Source organism: Prenolepis imparis, unplaced genomic scaffold, assembly GCF_030444845.1.
Source record: "Prenolepis imparis isolate NDT839.2.m4 unplaced genomic scaffold, iyPreImpa1.0 SCAF_32, whole genome shotgun sequence".
NCBI lineage: Eukaryota > Metazoa > Arthropoda > Insecta > Hymenoptera > Formicidae > Prenolepis > Prenolepis imparis.
Window position 1 is genome coordinate 147,597 of NW_028141190.1, and position 20,128 is coordinate 167,724.

The 20,128-nt window shown below is 43.2% G+C and overlaps 2 protein-coding genes across 2 annotated transcripts; both read right to left on the bottom strand.

The window, feature by feature from the left end:
• Window positions 1-3,962: 3,962 nt before the first annotated feature.
• LOC145946956 (uncharacterized) lies at window positions 3,963-5,219 on the bottom strand. Its single transcript, XM_083056714.1, has one exon. The coding sequence runs from the start codon at window positions 5,217-5,219 to the stop codon at window positions 3,963-3,965; it is 1,257 nt and encodes a 418-aa protein (XP_082912840.1).
• Window positions 5,220-16,523: 11,304 nt separating this feature from the next.
• LOC145946962 (uncharacterized) lies at window positions 16,524-18,720 on the bottom strand. Its single transcript, XM_083056719.1, has 6 exons — window positions 18,686-18,720; window positions 17,977-18,109; window positions 17,684-17,893; window positions 17,366-17,552; window positions 17,114-17,283; window positions 16,524-16,871 (listed from the first exon to the last, which is right to left on the bottom strand). Exons 1-6 carry the CDS (start codon window positions 18,713-18,715, stop codon window positions 16,642-16,644), a joined length of 960 nt encoding a protein of 319 aa, XP_082912845.1. The 5' UTR covers window positions 18,716-18,720; the 3' UTR covers window positions 16,524-16,641.
• Window positions 18,721-20,128: the final 1,408 nt, after the last annotated feature.

Here is a 20,128-nt window from a genome sequence, read left to right on the forward strand (position 1 = left end):
GCCGAAACTGTCAAAATATATAGCGCGATCCCCCCTCTTTGCATACGCTACCCAATGAGTACCCGATCCTTTAGCGTTATCCAAATTTACGATGCCGCTCTCGTTTCGATATATACCACCGATCGGTAATGAATCACGCATGAAAACACCTCTAAAATACGGAATGTGCATACGTTTTGCCAGTTGTAGCAATTGTATGTTGGTAGTTACGCCCTGTGGCATTTTTAGCGTCTCTTTGACGTTTTTTTTCCCCCTTTTTTCTCGTTGAAACTCCTCGTCCGCGTTTGTATGGAGCGAGATACAATCCGTGACCTTCCATGGCTCGATTGTGACGTAGCATCTCTTGCAACTGACGTTGTGCGGCTTTTCCGTCGTTCACCATCTTTGCTACACCAGCCGCTTAACCGATCAGAGATCCGAGCGCGCCCAACATTGGTAGAATCGGCAATACACCCCCACGTTTCGCTACCGGAAGTATTCGCTTCTTCGCCATCTTTTTCTTCGTCTTTGTCTTTGTCGTCTTCAGGCCCATACCGAACTTCGTCTTGGCTTTCATCGCTGCCCAGACAGCTGTGGCGGCGGCTCTCTCACCGAGAGTCGAATCTCTCGCAACGATGCGAGTTTGCGCTTCCTTGGCGAGTATCCTATCTGCCGCGTGTCTCTCGATGAGATCGTTGCTTCGAGAGTACGCTATATCGTGTTCACGGCACGCTGCGTCCAATGGGTTGATACCTCGATCGCCTCTGGCTAATCGCTTTTGTAGTCGCGTGCCCGGACCGCAAAACTGATAGCCGGGGATATGGAATTCGATCGGAAGTGCGTTTATCGCGAGATTTAATAGGCCTCTACCTATTTTCGTTGACATTCGCTGCAATCCTTTATCATCGGCGCTGGACCGTCGATGTGCGTCTGCTGCCACGGTCGATTGTAATGTTCGAAACAGCGGCGATAAGTTTGAACCTCCAAATCCGCCTTTATATGTTCCGGAAGCTTGTCCCACACGCAGTGGACGTAATTGCCACACATTCGCAATAAAACTGTTTTCGACACAAATTGTAACTGTTCGGCGCTCAAATTACAAATATCGTAAGGACTTGATAGCAAGACAAACATTTTTTCGTTACTGAGCGATTCGTGGTCCGCTTTGAAAACGTGTACGTGTACTCAAAGTCACTGCAACAGCCAAAATATCAGTATCTGGAGAATTTGTTGACGTCGATCGATGAAATCGGCTATTTTACATTCTCCAATAACAGTGACGTCATTCCACCGAGCGAAGCATGTCCAAACTCGATTTTCGTTTTCGATGACGTGGCGTGCGACAAACAAAATACGATAAGAGAATACTTTTCAATGGGACGCCACTCGAACGTCGACTGCTTCTATATCTGTCAAACATACGCAAGAATACCGAAACATCTTATACGCGACTACGCAAACCTGCTAATCTTGTTTAAACAGGATGGTACCAACTTGAAACATGTGTACAATGATCACGTGAATACTGACATGTCATACGAGGATTTCAGTGAATTATGTCGTACTTGTTGGCAGCAAAAGTATGGATTTCGTGATAGATAAGGATAGCTCGCTTACGAACGGCCGATACAGAAACGGATTTAACGTGTTCGCGATACCGCAAAACAATTAGTCGTTGCCGATGTTCTGTCAAGAGAGATGAAACACGAGCGTTCGACACTCTACCGACATGGCTGAGAACGATAATATTCGCGAGCGTGAAAAGATAGCGAAGGAGATTGCGAAAACTAGTGAATCAATCCGCAAGAAACATCGCGCTTTGAAGACTGGTAAGATCGATGACGATATCGCGATCAAGACCCATTTTAGATTTATTATTGAGCCGCTACAAGAGATTGTCGACAACTCGATCGCGGTGAAAAAGCCGGAAAGTACCGCAAAGATTAAAATCTTACCCATCAAGCGGTACAAGGAGGAAGAGGAGGGGGAGGAAGAGGAAGAGGAGAAGGATGATGCGACACCGAAAAAGAGGAAACGGTCAAACCCGAATCGCTCATCGACACAGCGTACATCGGATGCTTTACTGGATGAACCGATGATAACCTCTACACCGTTCGCGACAACGAGAATCGTACAACCTATACCCGAAACACTCGCAAACGAAAATGTTTTCGAAACCTCGGGCAGCACGCTCGAAACATCGTTTGTTCGAAACACATTACAAACGCTGGAAGGTCAAGAAATGTTGCGAAAGCACTTGGGACCACTGGGACAAGAGTACATGAGCACTCTCCTCGGTGGCGACAAAGAAAGGAAAATCGATCACGTGTACGGTGTCTATTTCGACAAGGATGAAATGCGTCTCGGTAACAAACGATTCGACATTGACAAATATGACTCTATAATTATAGACAAAGTGAGGTACATTGGTACACCAGGATTATACGAATTGATCTTCAAGAGAATTCCCGATGATAACATTTACACGGAGGATGATATGCGTAAATACAAGAGCATATTATTGGCGACGAACGCGCATAAACGCAATTATGACACACAAGGCCAATTACGAAGCAACAGGGGATACAAGTACAAACATATAATCGCACCATTGATATCGATTGAAAAGAAAAAGCCAGCCCGTACGTGACGGTATTGAGCTGAAAGGTCTTTACGTCGTTGTCCTCTGCCCACAGGATGCGCTGCACGTCCCGATCCGCCGGATGGACTAGGATCTGGCGGAACATCTTCTCCACGTCGGCGGTGAAGACGTAGCGATGGCAGCGCCAGCGCAGGAGCACGTCGGCGAGAGGTGGCAGAAGATTAGGCCCTGTGTGCAAGAAATCGTTTAGAGCGAGTCCCTCGGAGGTGCGAGAAGAGCCGTGAACACGACTCTGAGCTTGGCGTTGATACCGGACCCTCGGAGCACCCCGTGATGCGGCAGGTAGCAGCAGCGCTCAGCAGGCGCGGCGTCGACGGGCGACATATGACCTAGGGCGTGGTAGTCGCTCATGAAGGTCCGATACAGGTCTCGAAGCGCCGGGTCACGCTCTAGCCGACGCCACATAGTGGCGAGCATCCGGAAGGCAGCGCGGCGCGTGGCAGTCAGGTCCGGTGGCTCTCGTCGAAGCGGCAGGCGTACTGCGTATCGACCGTCGGAGAGACGCTGGTGCGTTCGAGAGAAGTACTCCTCGCACTCTCTCTCCTCGGTGGTAAGCGGGGCATTTCTTCCCACTCCCAGAAGCGGCGCACGAGGGCAGGCAGTTCATCCGTCGTAGTGCACTGAAGCGAGGTCACGGATGACACGGCGTGACTGTTGATTCCGGCGGGCCCCAGGATGATCCAGCCGAGGCGCGTCTGCTGCGCGATCGGCTCCATGGGTCCTCCCCGCCGTAGATCGGGGAGGACGATGTCAGCGTACGCGTCCGCGCCGAGGAGGAGCTCCACCGGGTCCCGACGGAAGTACTCGGGGTCGGCCAGGTCAAGTCCTCGCACGTGGGGCCACGAACACGCGCTCCCGCCCGCCGTGCCGCTGTACATTGACAGGCGCGGCAACACGAGAGCGGAGATACTGCACGAGAATTGCCTCGTACGCGAGGACAACGCGACGACGAGGCGGCCCCGGGAGAATCCCGTCTGAATTCCGCCGACGCCAAAAATAGCGACCGACGTCGGGGTTCGAGGTAAGCGGAGTCTCTGGGCAAGTGACTCGGCGACCAGGCAGGTTTCGGACCCCGGGTCGACCAGCGCGCGAACTACGTGGCACTTTCCGGCACGATCAGTCACACGAACGCGGGCCGTCGCAAGCAAGACCGACGAAAACTCTGCTGGCGGGCGCTCAGTCACATGCACCGTCGGCGACGGAGAGCAGTCCACAGCGAGCGCCGAAGAGGCTGCGAAGTGCAGTGACGTATGATGACGTCCGGAGCACTTGTTGCAGTTCTTGGAAGATGGGCAGGCGCTGACCATACGAGTATGACGACCTAGGCAGTTCCAGCAGCGTTGGTGAGTCTTACCGCTTCGCGTCGCTCGGGAGCAGATTTCTTCCTGTATTGCTCGCAGAAAGCTAAGAAGTGTTCCTTCTTACAGATTGGGCAGCTGCGGCTAGAATCGACGGCGCGGCCCTTCACGTGATTGCTGCGGGCAGAGCGCCCGGACTTTTCTGACGACTTTCCGGACGGTTCGCTGGCGGTTGATAGGATCGCCTCCTGGGTCATCAGTTGCTCCTGGAGGAACTCACGGAGCTCGTCGTACGTCGAGGGCTCGGGGCTCTTTCCCAGCGAATTTTCCCACTCCCGGCGGGTCCTAGTGTCGAGGAGCTCGACCACCAGGTGGACGAAAAGGTCCGAGCAGCTGGAGATCGGACGGCCAATCCCCTCCAGAGAGCCGACGACAGACACCACGCCGTGGAAGATGCGTCGAAGGTCAGTTACCGAATCGGACGTCATCTTGGGGAGAGCGGTGAATGCAGCCAGATATGACCTCACCAGCAGACGCTTATTTTCATAATGGTCGCTGAGGGTGGTCCACGCGCGCTCAAAATTGTCCTCCGTCGTTGGCAGGTTTTTGATGAGTTGTTCAGCGTCCCCCTTGACGCTAGTCTTCAAATAATGAATTTTCTCCACTTTTGACAGGGAGGATTCATTGCTCACGAGAGAGCTGAAGAGGTCTCGGAAAGCCGGCCAGTCCTCAAATTTGCCCGAAAACTGCGGCAGCTGAATCCGGGGGAGAGCATTACGCGACGTCGACGGCGTGGGCCCCGCTCGCTCCTTCTTAGACCCCTCCGCAGCCAGGAGGAGAGCCTGCTCCGCGTCCAGCAGACGGGCACGCTGCCGGAGGTAGTCCACCTCTACAGCACTCGCGACATCGTCTGTGAGGTAGGCGCTCTCAACGAGAGTGTCCCCGAAGTCCGTTATTAGCTTCTCGTGATTGGTCTCAAATTTCCTCCACCTAACGTCCATCACTGACACGGCGGATCGGACGAGGCCCATGGTGACCTTGGTGGACTCCAAGCTCTCTAGCACCTCAGTTGAGCGCGCAATGCGCGATTGAAGGTCTCGCTGAACCGCCACTAACTTTTCCATCTTCGTTCCTGACGGTGGACCGCACGTCACTTCGGCACCACAACACTCCGCACAAACGGCGAGCTCGAGAACAGTGACGAGGAAGCCGAAGAAAGGATCAAGTTGATCCGGCTCGAAGGACCAGAAATGTGCTGTATTGCCGCGCGAGATTCGCATAGTTAGAGCGATACACGAGCGAAATTGGAAAAGGTCGGAGGCAGTGAGGAGAGAAACTTCAATAATTAAAGTGTCCGTATTGCAGTGTATTTTTCGTGTCCAGTATGACAAACAAGTGTTCTAAACAATACAAGTCGGCGGTTCGGCAATTGCAAGTGCAACGTGCGCGTGAGCAGCTTATAATTCGGCGACGGCGCGAAAAGAAAACTAATCGACAGCGATCTGCGAGCGCGAACGGTCTCGAGACGAGTGGGCAAACAGGAATGCGGAGTCAACGCAGGCGGCTGTATCCCTTCGACCTTCGAGAAGGTTCTCCAGTTAAGAGACCAATGATTTTTGGTCTTGTAACAATACATTAACGGATCGTCTCGAAAGTCGGGGGACAAAGCTGTTTATTGTTTTCCGCGCCTGTTTGCCCAGGCGAGCGAGTGTTTGAACGAGCGCGGTGACGTGAACGCGCACAGCTGATCGAAGCGCGCTGAAACGAGAGCGCGGGAGCGCGAGTGAGAGCGCGACCGGCGCGCGGGAGCGCGAGAGAGAGAACGACAAACGCGCGAAATCGCGGGAGAGAGTGACAGGCGCGCGGGACGGGCCGCGCGACACTCTCATTTATTACGCCGACTAATTCTCGCGAATGAATTCGCGACAAACGTCTGCAGACGATAACAAAACAGCACTTGTTTACAGAATTAAAATTTCTCAAAAATGACACTATTAGCTGTAACATCAATTAACAAAATTCGGTATATTTACACCTATAAAGATACGAACAAAATGGAAAGCGGTACAAACGTCTGCAGGCAATTACAAAACAGCACCCGTATACAAAATTCAAATATCCCAAAAATGACATTATTAGCTCTAATATCAGTTTTGAACAATCGGTATATTTACACCTGTAAGGGTACAAACAAAACGGAAAGCAATACAAACGTCTGCATACGATAACAAAACAGCACTTGTTTACAGAATTAAAATTTCTCAAAAAATGACATTATTAGCTGTAACATCAATTAACAAAATTCGATATATTTACACCTGTATAGATACGAACAAAATGGAAAGCGGTACAAACGTCTGCAGGCAATTACAAAATAGCACCCGTATGCAGAATTGAAACATCCCAAAAATGACATTATTAGCTCTAATATCAATTTTGAACATTCGATATATTTTTACCTGTAAAGGTACCTTTACAGGTACAAACAAAACAGAAAGCAATACAAACGTCTGCAGACGGTAACAAAACAGCGTTTACAGAATTAAAATTTCTCATAAAATGACATTATTAGCTATAACATCAATTTTAAAAATTCTGTATAATTACACCTGTATAGTACGAACAAAATGGAAAGCGGTACAAACGTCTGCAGGCAATTACAAAATAGCACCCGTATGCAGAATTGAAATATCCCAAAAATGACATTATTAGCTCTAATATCAATTTTGAACATTCGGTATATTTACACTTGTAAGAGTACAAACAAAACAGAAAGCAATACAAACGTCTGCAGACGGTAACAAAACAGCGTTTACAGAATTAAAATTTCTCATAAAATGACATTATTAGCTGTAACATCAATTTTTAAAACTCGGTGTATTTACACCTGTAGGGGTACAACGAAACGGAAAGCGGTACAAACGTCTGCAAGCAATTACAAAACGGCACCCGTATAGAAAATTGAAATATCCCAAAAATGACATTATTAGCTCTAATATCAATTTTGAACATTCGGTATATTTACACCTGTAAGGGTGCAAACAAAACGGAAAGCAATACAAACGTCTGCAGACGATAACAAAACAGCACTTGTTTATAGAATTAAAATATCTAAAAAAATGACACGTTTGCAGGCAATTACAAAACAGCACCCGTATACAAAATTGAAATATCCCAAAAATGACATTATTAGCTCTAATATCAATTTTGAACATTCGGTATATTTACACCTATAAGGGTATAAACAAAACAGAAAGCAATACAAACGTCTGCAGACGGTAACAAAACAGCGCCCGTTTACAGAATTAAAATATCTTAAAAAATGGTACTATTAACTGCAACATCAATTTTTAAAACTCGGTGTATTTACACCTGTAAGGGTATAAACAAAACAGAAAGCAATACAAACGTCTGCAGACGGTAACAAAACAGCGTTTACAGAATTAAAATTTCTCATAAAATGACATAATTAGCTGTAACATCAATTTTAAAAATTTTGTATAATTACACCTGTATAGATACGAACAAAATGGAAAGCGGTACAAACGTCTGCAGGCAATTACAAAATAGCACCCGTATGCAGAATAGAAATATCTCAAAAATGACATTATTAGTGGCACTGTCCGCTCTTAGCACTCTTCGCAAAATCTTGCGAAGGGTGAGCCCCCTCACGTCAGGGTGGCGGACAACGAGGAGAAGCTTCTGCGACCTAGGTTTGATATATTTTTATTTGTAGGGATACAAACATAACAAGACTTCCGTTTCCGGTTGCGTGATAGAAGGTTGGAGAGCTGTCAGAGAGTGTGTTTTTGAGTGGTTATTAGAGGTAGGAGGAGGAGAAGAGGTGAGAGAGAGTGAGTCAGTGAGAGTCTGGAGTGAGTGCATGCTGGGGGATTGCAGGCGAGTTGGTAGAGAAGGGAAAAGAGCGGTGAGAGGAGAGCAAAGTGGTGCAGGTGGAGTGAGTCAGCAATTAGGAAGATAGGTGAGAACAGGTATAGAGAGATCGGAGCAGGTGTAGTAGGTATAGGGAAAGAGAAGAAGGTAGGTGGCGCGAGAAAAGTCACTAGACATAGAGTAAGAGAAGTATAGAAGGGAAATGGATGAGGTGCAAAGAATAAAGAATGTTGAGAAGAGGGAGAGAAGGGGTAGTACCGGGGACGCCGGAAGAGGTCTTAAAAAGGAAAAGGGAGGAATTAGAGGATATAGGATTGAGAAAAGAGATGGAGGAGAAAGGGGACACACAGTGGTTATTTAGGAAAAGTAAAAAGGTGATAAGATCGCCAGAGGCAGGAAGGAGAGTGGATGCAGGAGGGATGGGGGAGAGCATAAGAGAGATGGGGAGGGAATGGAAGGAGGAAATAATCAGAGAGATGAGAGAGATAAGAAGAGAAATTAAAGAGGAGATTAAGGAGGGAATAAGAGGACAGGAAGAAATAAGAGAGGAGATAAGGGAGCTGAAGAAAGAAATGGAGGAGAAGGAGAGAAGATGGGGGAGGGAGAAGGAGGGGTTGGAGGGGAGGATTTTAGAATTAGGGATGAAAGTGGAGGAATTGATAAAGAAGGGGGAGAGGAGGGGGGAGGGAAAGGGAGAGGAGATGGGTGAGATGGAAGGTAGGATTAATATGATGGAATGGAGGTGGGAGAGGAAGGAAAGGGATGAAAGGAGAGGGAATATTATAGTAAAAGATATAAAGGATGGGGAAGGAGGAGTAAAAGGGGAAGTGGAGAGAATATTAAAAGAGATAGGGGTAGAGGGGTCGGTGGGGGAGGTGAGGAAAATAGGGGAAGGAAGGAGAGATGGGACCAGTATGGCGTTGGTAAGGATAGGAAATATGGAGGTTAAGAGGGAAATAATGGAGAAGAAAAGAAGATTGAGGGGGAGAGAGGAGAGGATTGAGGAAGATCTTACGTGGAAAGAAAGAAGGATGATGTGGAGATTAGGAGAGATCGCTAGGGGGGAAGAAAGAGAGGGAGGGAGGGCGTGGGTACGATATGGAAGAATATGGATGAGGGGTAAGTGGTGGAGGTGTGATGAGGGGAGAGAGGAGCTGAAGGAGGAAGGGGTTGAAGAAGGGAAGGGAGTAGAAAGGAGTGGTGGGGACGAGGGGGAAAGGGAGGCTGAAATAGGGCAGGAGGCAAAAAAGGTAGGGAGAGAATGAGTAGGAGAAGGAAGGGGGAGGGGGAAAAAGGTAGAGAGAGAGGGGTAGGGAGAGGTGGAGAGGGGGGGAGTAGGGGAAGATAGTAAGAGCGAGGAAGAGGGAAGGGAGGAAGGGTGGAAAGTGGCATTCTGGAATGTAGCGGGGCTAAAGAATAAGGATGCGGAATTCTGGGAAGCGATAAGGGAATGGGACGTAATGTTCTTGTTAGAAACATGGGTAGATGAAAAAGGGTGGGAGAAGATAAGAGGGAGGTTACCTGTGGGATTTAAGTGAGGGGTGCAATATGCGAGGAAGAAAAATAGAAAAGGAAGGGCAATGGGGGGAATAGTAGTAGGGGTAAGAAAAGGGTTAGGAATTGAAGAAAAGGGGGGGGGCGGATAAGGAAGGAATGATGGAGGTGATGATAAGGAAAAAGGGGGAGAGATGGAGATTGGTGGGGGTGTACGTAAATGGGGATTTAGAAGAGAAATTAGGAGAGATGAGGGAGTGGACAGAGGAGGAGGGAGGAGGGATTAGAACGATAATAGGGGGGGATTTTAATGCTAGAACAGGAGAATTGGGGGGAAGGGTAAGGTTAGGGGAGGAGGGAGAAGAGGAGGGAAAGGAAAGAAGGTCGAAGGATGTAAAGGTGAATGGGGAAGGGAAAGTGTTAGTGAGAAGATTAGAGGAGATAGGGTGGGCAATTGTGAATGGAGGGGTAGCAGGAGATGAGGAGGGGAGCTGGACGTACATGGGGCCGAATGGGAGATCAGTCATTGATTATGTGATTGTGAAGGAGGAGGTGAGGGAGGAAATTATGAGGGTAGAGATAGGAGATAGGATTGACTCGGACCACATGCCGGTAGTGATAAGGATCAGAGGGGAAAGAGGAGGAGTGGAGAAGAAGGTAAAAAAGAGGGAAAAGAGGTGGAACTGGTCGGGAGAGGGGAAGAAGGAATTCAGGGAGAGGTTAGGAGTGATAGGGGAGAGGCAGGGAGATGAACAAGAAGAGAGAGGGGTAGAGGTAGAGTGGGGGAGGATGGAAAGAAAAATACAGGAAGTGCTAAGTAATGGAAATGGAGGGGAAAGTAGGGAGGAGAGAAGAAAAAGAGGAGGGTGGTTTGATGAGGAGTGTAGAAAGGATAAGGGGGAGGTGGCAAAGGAGTTGAAAAGAGGGGGAGGGGAAAAGGGGGGGAGGGAAAGGAATATAAGAGAAGAAAGAAGGAGTACAAGGGATTATGTAGGAAGAAGAAAGAGGAGGAGAATGAAGAATGGACTAGGAGGGCAGTGGAAGCGAGGACGGAGGGGCAGGTATGGGAGGTAATTAGGAAAGAGAGGAGAAGGGGGAAAGGAGGGGGGGAGAAGGGATTGAGATGGAAGAATGGAACAGTTATTTTAGGGATTTATTAGGGGGGTGGAGTCAAGAGTGGTGTTGGGAGGAAGCAGGAGGACAAGGGAGAAGGTGGAAGATCAGGAAGATCAGATAGAGAGGGGAGAAATTAAGAGGGCGATAGGAAGGATAAAAGATGGGAAGGCGGTGGGGGTGGATGGAATACCAGGAGAAGTGTGGAAGTATGGCTGAGAGGGGCTAGAAGAGTGGGTGTGGGAATTATGTAATAGGATATGGAAGGGGGAAGGGTGGATTGGAGAATGGTGTGAGGGGTTGGTGGTACCAATTTTGAAAAGAGGAGAGGGAAGGGAGGTCTCAGATTACAGGGGAGTAACGCTGGCGCCGTCGTTATACAAAGTGTATGCGACGGTGTTAGCAGAGAGGCTGAGGGGCGAAGTGGAGGAAGGAGGGATGGTGCCACCGAATCAAACGGGGTTTAGGAGAGGGATGGGGACAGTAGATAATATATACGTTTTAAACTATTTGATAAATAGGCAGATAAGCAGGAAAGGAAAGCAAATGGTACTATTTTTTGTGGACTTGAGGGCGGCGTTTGATTCGGTGGACAGGGTGAAATTAATAGCGGCGTTGAGAGGGAGGGGGGTGAAGGAAGGGATGGTAAGGAGATGTGAGTTAATAGGGGAGATAGGATTCAGGATTAGAATAGGGGAAGAGAGGGGAGAAAAGTTCTGGACAGGGAGGGGAGTGAGGCAGGGGTGTCCTCTGAGTCCGCTGCTGTTTAATATGATGATGGCGGACTTGGAGGAGGAGATGAGGAAAGGGAGATGGGGAGGAGTGAGGTTGGGAGAGGATAGGATATACACGCTAGCGTACGCGGATGATGTGGTGATGATGGCAGAGGATGAGGGGGGAATGAGGTGTATGATGGAAAGATTAGGTAGATATTTGGAGGGGAAGGGATTGGAGTTGAATGAGAGCCAGCCGCTCGCTTGTCTTAACAGCGACAGCGCTACCACTAGGTGGCACTGTCGGTAATTTTGACCGACAGATGAACCATGGTGCGATCGGAGTCGGTATCGTCGTATGATTCCGTAACAGCAGACGTTTGTATTGCTTTCCGTTTTGTTTGTATCCTTACAGATGTAACTATACCGAATGTTCAAAATTGATATTAGAGCTAATAATGTCATTTTTGGGATATTTCAATTTTCTATACGGGTGCCGTTTTGTAATTGCCTGCAGACGTTTATACCGCTTTCCATTTTGTTTGTACCTTTACAGGTGTAATTATACAGAATTTTTTAAGTGTGATGTTACAGATAATAATGTCATTTTATGAGAAATTTTAATTCTGTAAACGAGTGCTGTTTTGTTACCGTTTGCAGATGTTTGTACTGCTTTCCGTTTTGTTTGTACCCTTACAGGTGTAAATATACCGAATGTTCAAAATTGATGTTACAGCTAATAGTGTCATTTTTTAAGAAATTTTAATTCTGTAAACAAGTGCTGTTTTATTATCGTCTGCAGACGTTTGTACCGCTTTCCATTTTGTTCGTATCTTTATAGGTGTAATTATACCGAATTTTGTTAATTGATGTTACAGCTAATAGTGTCACTTTTGAGAAATTTTAATTCTGTAAACAAGTGCTGTTTTGTTATCGTCTGCGGACGTTTGTATTGCTTTCCATTTTGTTTGTACCCTTACAGGTGTAAATATACCGAATGTTCAAAATTGATATTAGAGCTAATAATGTCATTTTTGGGATATTTCAATTTTGTATACGTGTGCTGTTTTGTAATTGCCTGCAGACGTTTGTACCGCTTTCCATTTCGTTTGTACCCCTACAGGTGTAAATACACCGAGTTTTAAAAATTGATGTTACAGCTAATAATGTCATTTTATGAGAAATATTAATTCTGTAAACGCTGTTTTGTTACCGTCTGCAGACGTTTGTATTGCTTTCCGCTTTGTTTGTACCCCTACAGATGTAAATACACCGAGTTTTAAAAATTGAAGTTACAGCTAATAGTGTTATTTTTTAAGATATTTCAATTTTGTATACGGGTGCTGTTTTGTAATTGCCTGCAGACGTTTGTATCGCTATCCGTTTTGTTTGTATCTTTATAGGTGTAAATATACCGAATTTTGTTAATTGATGTTACAGCTAATAGTGTCATTTTTTAATTCTGTAAACGAATGTTGTTTTGTAATCGTCTGCAGACGTTTTTACCGCTTTTTGTTATGTTTGTATCCCTACAGATAAAAATATATCAAACCTAGGTCGCAGAAGCCCCCCCTCGTTGTCCGCCACCTTGACGTGGTGAGGAGGCTCAGCTTTCGCAAGGTTTTGCGAAGGGTGCTAAGAGCGGACAGTGCCACTAATAATGTCATTTTTGGGATATTTCAATTCTGCATACGGGTGCTGTTTTGTAATTGCCTGCAGACGTTTGTTCCGCTTTCCGTTTCGTTTGTACCCCTACAGGTGTAAATACACTGAGTTTTAAAATGTTGTTTTGTAATCGTCTGCAGACGTTTGTACCGCTTTCCATTTTGTTCGTATCTATACAGGTGTAATTATACAGAATTTTTAAAATTGATGTTACAGCTAATAGTGTCATTTTATGAGATATTTTAATTTTGTAAACGCTGTTTTAGGAGTACAAACGAAACGGAAAGCGGTACAAACGTCTGCAGGCAATTACAAAACAGCACCCGTATGCAGAATTGAAATATCCCAAAAATGACATTATTAGTGGCACTGTAGCGGTACAAAAGTCTGCAGGCAATTACAAAACGGCACCCGTATAGAAAATTGAAATATCCCAAAAATGACATTATTAATGGCACTCCGCAAAATTTTGCGAAGGGTGAGCCCCCTCACCGCATCAAGGTGGCGGACAACGAGGGGGGGCTTCTGCGATCTAGATTTGATATATTTTTATCTGTAGGGATACAAACATAAAAGCGGTACAAACGTCTGCAGACGATTACAAAACAACATTCGTTTACAGAATTAAAATATCTTAAAAAATGACACTATTAGCTCTAATATCAATTTTGAACATTCGGTATATTTACACCTGTAAAGGTACAAACAAAACGGAAAGCAATACAAACGTCTGCAGACGATAATAAAACAGCACTTGTTTACAGAATTAAAATTTCTTAAAAAATGACACTATTAGCTGTAACATCAATTAACAAAAATCGGTGTATTTAATTACACCTATAAAGGTACAAACAAAACGGATAGCGGTACAAACGTCTGCAGGCAATTACAAAACAGCACCCGTATACAAAATTGAAATATCCCAAAAATGACATTATTAGCTCTAATATCAGTTTTGAACATTCGGTATATTTACACCTGTAAGGGTACATACAAAACAGAAAGCAATACAAACGTCTGCAGACGGTAACAAAACAGCACTTGTTTACAGAATTGAAATATCCCAAAAATGACATTATTAGCTTTAACATCAATTTTGAACATTCGGTATATTTACACCTGTAAGGGTATATACAAAACAGAAAGCAAACAAACGTCTGCAGACGGTAACAAAACAGCACCCGTTTACAGAATTAAAATATCTTAAAAAATGATACTATTAGCTGTAACATCAATTTTTAAAACTCGGTGTATTTACACTTATAGGGGTACAAACAAAACGGAAAGCAATACAAACGTCTGTAGACGATAACAAAACAGCACTTGTTTACAGAATTAAAATTTCTCAAAAAATGACACTATTAACTGTAACATCAATAAACAAAATTCGGTATATTTACACCTATAAAGATACAAACAAAACGGATAGCGGTACAAACGTCTGCAGGCAATTACAAAACAGCACCCGTATGCAGAATTGAAATATCCCAAAAATGACATTATTATCTTTAACATCAATTTTGAACATTCGGTATATTTACACCTGTAGGGGTATAAACGAAACGGAAAGCGGTATAAACGTCTGCAGGCAATTACAAAACGGCATCCGTATGCAGAATTGAAATATCCCAAAAATGACATTATTAGTGGCACTGTCCGCTCTTAGGGTGCCATTAAGCACGGATCGGAATGACGGATCGGATTTCTTACTAGAGTTGAGCGATCCGTTCCCAGTTCCGTTCCGTAATAATTTTCTCTACCAGTCCCACTGAGCAAAAACGGAACGGAATGTCGCATCGGTCGCAAGTAAATGTGCTTGAATCGTCGATATCTCATTATTTTGATGCGATTAAAGCAATAACACACATAATTTATGCAATTATCTTGCCGATAATATTGTTATAAGTATTCTGAAATATTGAATTTAAGAGTGAAATATACTTTGTAACCAGGATTCCGTTCCGTTTTTGCTCAGTGGGACTGGTAGAGAAAATTATTATTACGGAACGGAACGGATATGCGTGATGAGATGAGAGAGAAAGTATGAAAAAAAACGTAAATAATACTTTCGGTTTTAACTTTAACGTGTGTGAAAATAACATCTTGAAACACATATAACGATGGATGAAAAAACAGTCTTACTAGTTATGTTAAAAATACTGCGAACGGCGAACAATTTGCCAACTTGGCATGCTGTATCGGTGTTCGAGAGAATGCGAAAGCTGTATTTAGGTTACATCGTTTTATTGCAAAAGCAGGAAAATACGAGAAAGAAACGAAAATTCTGGGTACGGCCAATGTTCACGCACCAAATGAGGCATTTACAAGGTGCAAGTGACAATTTAGTCGTTGAGATGCAAATAACCGATCGTGAAAAGTTCTTCAATTACTTCAGAATGACTCCGAAAATATTTGAAGAACTGCTAACGTTAGTTGGACCACGAATTCAGAAAAAAGAAGTTTGTCGAATCCCAATATCACCTCGTACAAGATTGCAGCTGACTTTGCGCTGGTTAGCATCCGGTGACAGTTTAGCATCTCATTCGTATGCATTTCGTATTGCATCCAATGCAGCATCCAAAATTGTAAAGGAGACTTGTACTGCATTGTGAGAGGTTTTGAAGGATAAAGTTTTTCTGCAACCCACCGTTGAAAATTGGCAACAGGTTGCTGACAAATTTCAGGAAATCTGTCAATTTCCAAACTGCATTGGATCTATAGATGGGAAGCACATTATCGTTCAGGTACATATCTAATACAACCATTTTTTGTACATTTTTTAATAAATCTAACATTATTGTATTTTTGTTAATTGTAGGCACCACCGAATAGTGGCTCGTCCTACTACAATTACAAAAGCAACCACAGCATCAACCTACTTGCCGTGAGTGATGCGAATTGTTGCTTTAGCATCGTGGACATCGGAGCGGAAGGGAGGCGTAGCGATGCCGGTGTGTTTGCTAGTAGTGACCTTGCTCGTCTATTGCATACGAATTCACTTCAACTGCTTCCGGACAGGCATTTGGATAGTAGCGGATTCAAATTTCCATATGTCCTAATAGGGGACGAAGCATTTCCACTAACATCTTATATGATGCGACCATACCCTCAAAGTGGGAACTTAACTGTTACAAAAAAAATCTTTAATTATAGATTAAGTCGGGCGCGAAGAACTGTAGAATGTTCATTTGGGATACTAGCGGCAAGGTGGCGAATTTTTCGTCGGCCAATTATCGCTCACGTTTCAACGGCTAAAATAGCCGTTCAAGCTGCAACGGTTGTACATAATTTTTTAATGAAACGTGAACTTCAATTGGAGCCAACGGAAAGAACTTATTCTGTTTTAAGTGGCAATGAGCGAAATGTAACTTCGACTGGAATTGAAAATGTACGTAATTACAGTGCGCGAAGGAACGTTGAGGCTATACGAATTAGAGATTCCTTTGCTACGTATTTTGAAACTTCGAACCCACTTGATTGGCAGTGGAAAAAAGTTCTAAACAATGAGTATTAAATTTCTATTATGTATTATAAGACAATAAAGAAATCCTACTTTTTTTTTAAAAATTATTAATAAATATAAGAAGATTGTACACTTCAATGAACTTTACATACAAATGTATGTAATGTAACAACAAAATATTAATTTCTTTCAGACCCAAATATAAATATGAATTACATCAGGTGTTATTGAAATAGAAATAAATGTTTTTTATGTTATAGAAATAAATGTTTTATTTTTTTATTATGTAATGTAAGTATAATAATTAATAATAATAATAAGTATTGATAAAATGAAGGTAATGATAATAATACAAAATATTTATCGTCTTTGAAGTTCCGCCTCCGCTAATTCTTCGTCTTCTGCCCTGTGAACGAGATTCAGCAACTCTACTTGTATTTGCCTTCTTCGGAGATAGCTCAACCTACGCAGGATATCTCCCATCTGCTCCAGGAAACTGTCCACTGCATCCTTCTTTGGCGCATTTTCGCCAAGTAACTGCTGTAATATGTTATTATGCAGTGCCTGCACATCGGGGTCAGACTGTCTTGCTGTAACACAAAATACATTTAAAGTAATGAATTTTCCTACATTTTTATACTAAAAAAAATGGTATAAATATAAGAATATTCACAATAAAAAGATCAATTTCAGACTATTACAAAAGTGCGACAAATTTTTATGCAGAATCAGCACAATATAACAATTTATTAAGTGTTATGAAAAGTATGAAGATTATCAATTAATTATGAAAATCTATGTGTCGATTATCAATTATTCAAAATTGGCTCACCCTTTTTTTTGGGGGGTCTGCAATCGTCTGAACTTCCTGCTTCTTCAGGAATGTCTGGCGTGCTACAACTTCTTGGAGAAGACACATTACGTTCCTGTAATTCCGAATTGTTCAGGCTCAGTGCACTATCTTCATTATTACATATGTTCCGTGATAGATAGTTCGTTGTACTACAATTGAACAATAATATGTAAGAAAAATGTACATTTTTCATATTCTAAAGCCTATATATAAACAAGTTTTGTTACGTACGGGGTTTCTTGTGCAGCCTCGTCTAGAAATTGCATTCTTGAATAGAAGCGGAATGTACTTTTCTGCGGATGCCCCGCTTCCGCACCCGATCCGCTGCGTACGTAACCTTTCATTTTTTTGCGAGCTTTTGAATAGCAGTCCCTCAGGTACGTCCATCGAGATTTCATCCACGCTATATCCTTAAAACCTGAAAATCCCTAGTTCAAATTACGAATTCAGCTCGTTTATATGAATACGAACGTACATTAGTCCACTTGCAAGTGCAGATTAATATACATTCAAGAATACATAAAACGAAGTAAAATGATCATATATTACCAAGATTATTAAAAACTTCATCCCACAGTTCTCCTCGTATACAGGGGCTTCGCCTTTGAACTGGCAACTTTTGATTCCATAGACCTGGTCTCTGCTCTATGGCATCAATTAGCATCTCGTCCATGATATCTGCCGAGTACGGAGTAGACTCATTGCTATTCTGTGATAGTGGTGCGTCTCTCAGCGTACTTTCTTCTACTTCCTTCACTCCTGTTTATATATAAATTAGTTGAATATGTTATTTAATAGTTGCAGACAAATGTTGAAAAATATTTGCTTGCAAATAAAATTACTCATTGTAGCACGCCCCTTCTCGTCGACAACGATAACATGGATACATTCGTCGTAGTTTTCGAAGCAGTCATGGGCTACAATCTGCGCACAGGATCCGAACATTATCCACCCACAATAACCGCATTTTACAGCCTGCAAATATGAACACATATGTAACATGAACCGCAAAATATTTGGGACTCGATTCTTGAATTCATTCACAAGAGAAACGTATGCCCAAATTCGGCTTTTACAAAAAAGTTGCAAGTTGATTAGCTAAAAGCCATGCAATAGCCAATAAACTTGCAACTTTTCTGTAAGGGCCGAATTTGCGTATACGTTTCTCTTACAAATGAATTCAAGAATCGAGCCCCTGATATGTTGTCCGTATTGAAAAATCCATGTGCTGAAAACCATGCGATCAAAACCATATGAAAAATGATGTGGTGAAACCACATTGTAAACAAAATCGACATATGTGTTCAAATAAGTTCAATAATAATATAGAAAAAAGTATGGCTACACTATATAGTTTGTCGACGTGGTTTTCCACTACATTTTTTCAATAAAGGTGTAATTTCAGGTATTCTTTGATAAACAAACAAAACTATAATCATATAACCTATATTAATACGCAAACATAATTCTGTGATATGTTCTGAATAATAATAATTAATGAATATAATAACAATGTCTATTTAATATCTTATATATTCTTATTATTATTACCGGTCCTTTTTGATGATTGTTGGTACTCATCTCGATAGAATTTCTTGTTGTTACATGCGAAATTCTTGTTGAGATGCACAGCACGCACACCATGTAGATTGTGACAATTCGGAATAAAACAAAACATACTCTGATGATGTTTTTCCAATACAACGGCGTTTTAAAACTTGCGGCGGTCAGAAACACATGCCCGATCCGTCCGGAATTGAGGAAATATACGCGTTCCGATCGGAAGGAACAGCAGGAACAAGAATTTACTAGAATTCTCTAGCAGAATCCGATCCGTCATTCCGATCCGTGCTTAATGGGACGGCACCCTTAGCACTCTTCGCAAAACCTTGCGAAAGGTGAGCCCCCTCACCGCGTCAAGGTGGCGGACAACGAGGGGGGGCTTCTGCGATCTAGATTTGATATATTTTTATCTGTAGGGATACAAACATAAAAGCGGTACAAACGTCTGCAGGCAATTACAAAACAGCACCCGTATGCAGAATTGAAATATCCCAAAAATGACATTATTAGTGGTACTGTCCGCTCTTAGCACCCTTCGCAAAACCTTGCGCAAAACCTTGACACCATTAGCTGTAACAACAATTTTTAAAACTCGGTGTATTTACACCAGTAGGGGTACAAACGAAACGGAAAGCAATACGAACGTCTGCAGACGGTAACAAAACAGCGTTTACAGAATTAAAATTTCTTAAAAAATGACACTATTAGCTGTAACATCAATTTTAAAAATTCTGTATATTTACACCTATAAAGGTACAAACAAAACGGATAGCGGTACAAACGTCTGCAGGCAATTACAAAACAGCACCCGTATACAAAATTGAAATATCCCAAAAATGACATTATTAGTGGTACTGTCCGCTCTTAGCACCCTTCGCAAAACCTTGCGCAAAACCTTGACACCATTAGCTGTAACAACAATTTTTAAAACTCGGTGTATTTACACCAGTAGGGGTACAAACGAAACGGAAAGCAATACAAACGTCTGCAGACGGTAACAAAACAGCGTTTACAGAATTAAAATATCTCATAAAATGACACTATTAGCTGTAACATCAATTTAAAAAATTCTGTATAATTACACCTGTATAGATACGAACAAAATGGAAAGCGGTACAAACGTCTGCAGACGATTACCAAACAACATTCGTTTATAGAATTAAAATATCTTAAAAATGACACTATTAGCTGTAACAACAATTTTTAAAACTCGGTGTATTTACACCATTAGGGGTACAAACGACACGGAAAGCAATACAAACGTCTGCAGACGGTAACAAAACAGCGTTTAGAGAATTAAAATTTCTTGAAAAATGACACTATTAGCTCTAACATCAATTTTAAAATTCTGTATATTTACACTTATAAAGGTACAAACAAAACGGATAGCGGTACAAACGTCTGCAGGCAATTACAAAGCAGCACCCGTAT

Coding starts and splice junctions, on each gene's coding strand:
- LOC145946956 (XM_083056714.1), bottom strand. CDS start 5,219: ATGCGAATCTCGCGCGGCAATACAGCACATTTCTGGTCCTTCGAGCCG.
- LOC145946962 (XM_083056719.1), bottom strand. CDS start 18,715: ATGAGTACCAACAATCATCAAAAAGGACCG. Junction 17,553..17,683: donor TGAAGTTTTTAATAATCTTG/GTAATATATGAT, acceptor AGGGATTTTCAG/GTTTTAAGGATATAGCGTGG. Junction 17,284..17,365: donor GAGGCTGCACAAGAAACCCC/GTACGTAACAAA, acceptor GTTCAATTGTAG/TACAACGAACTATCTATCAC.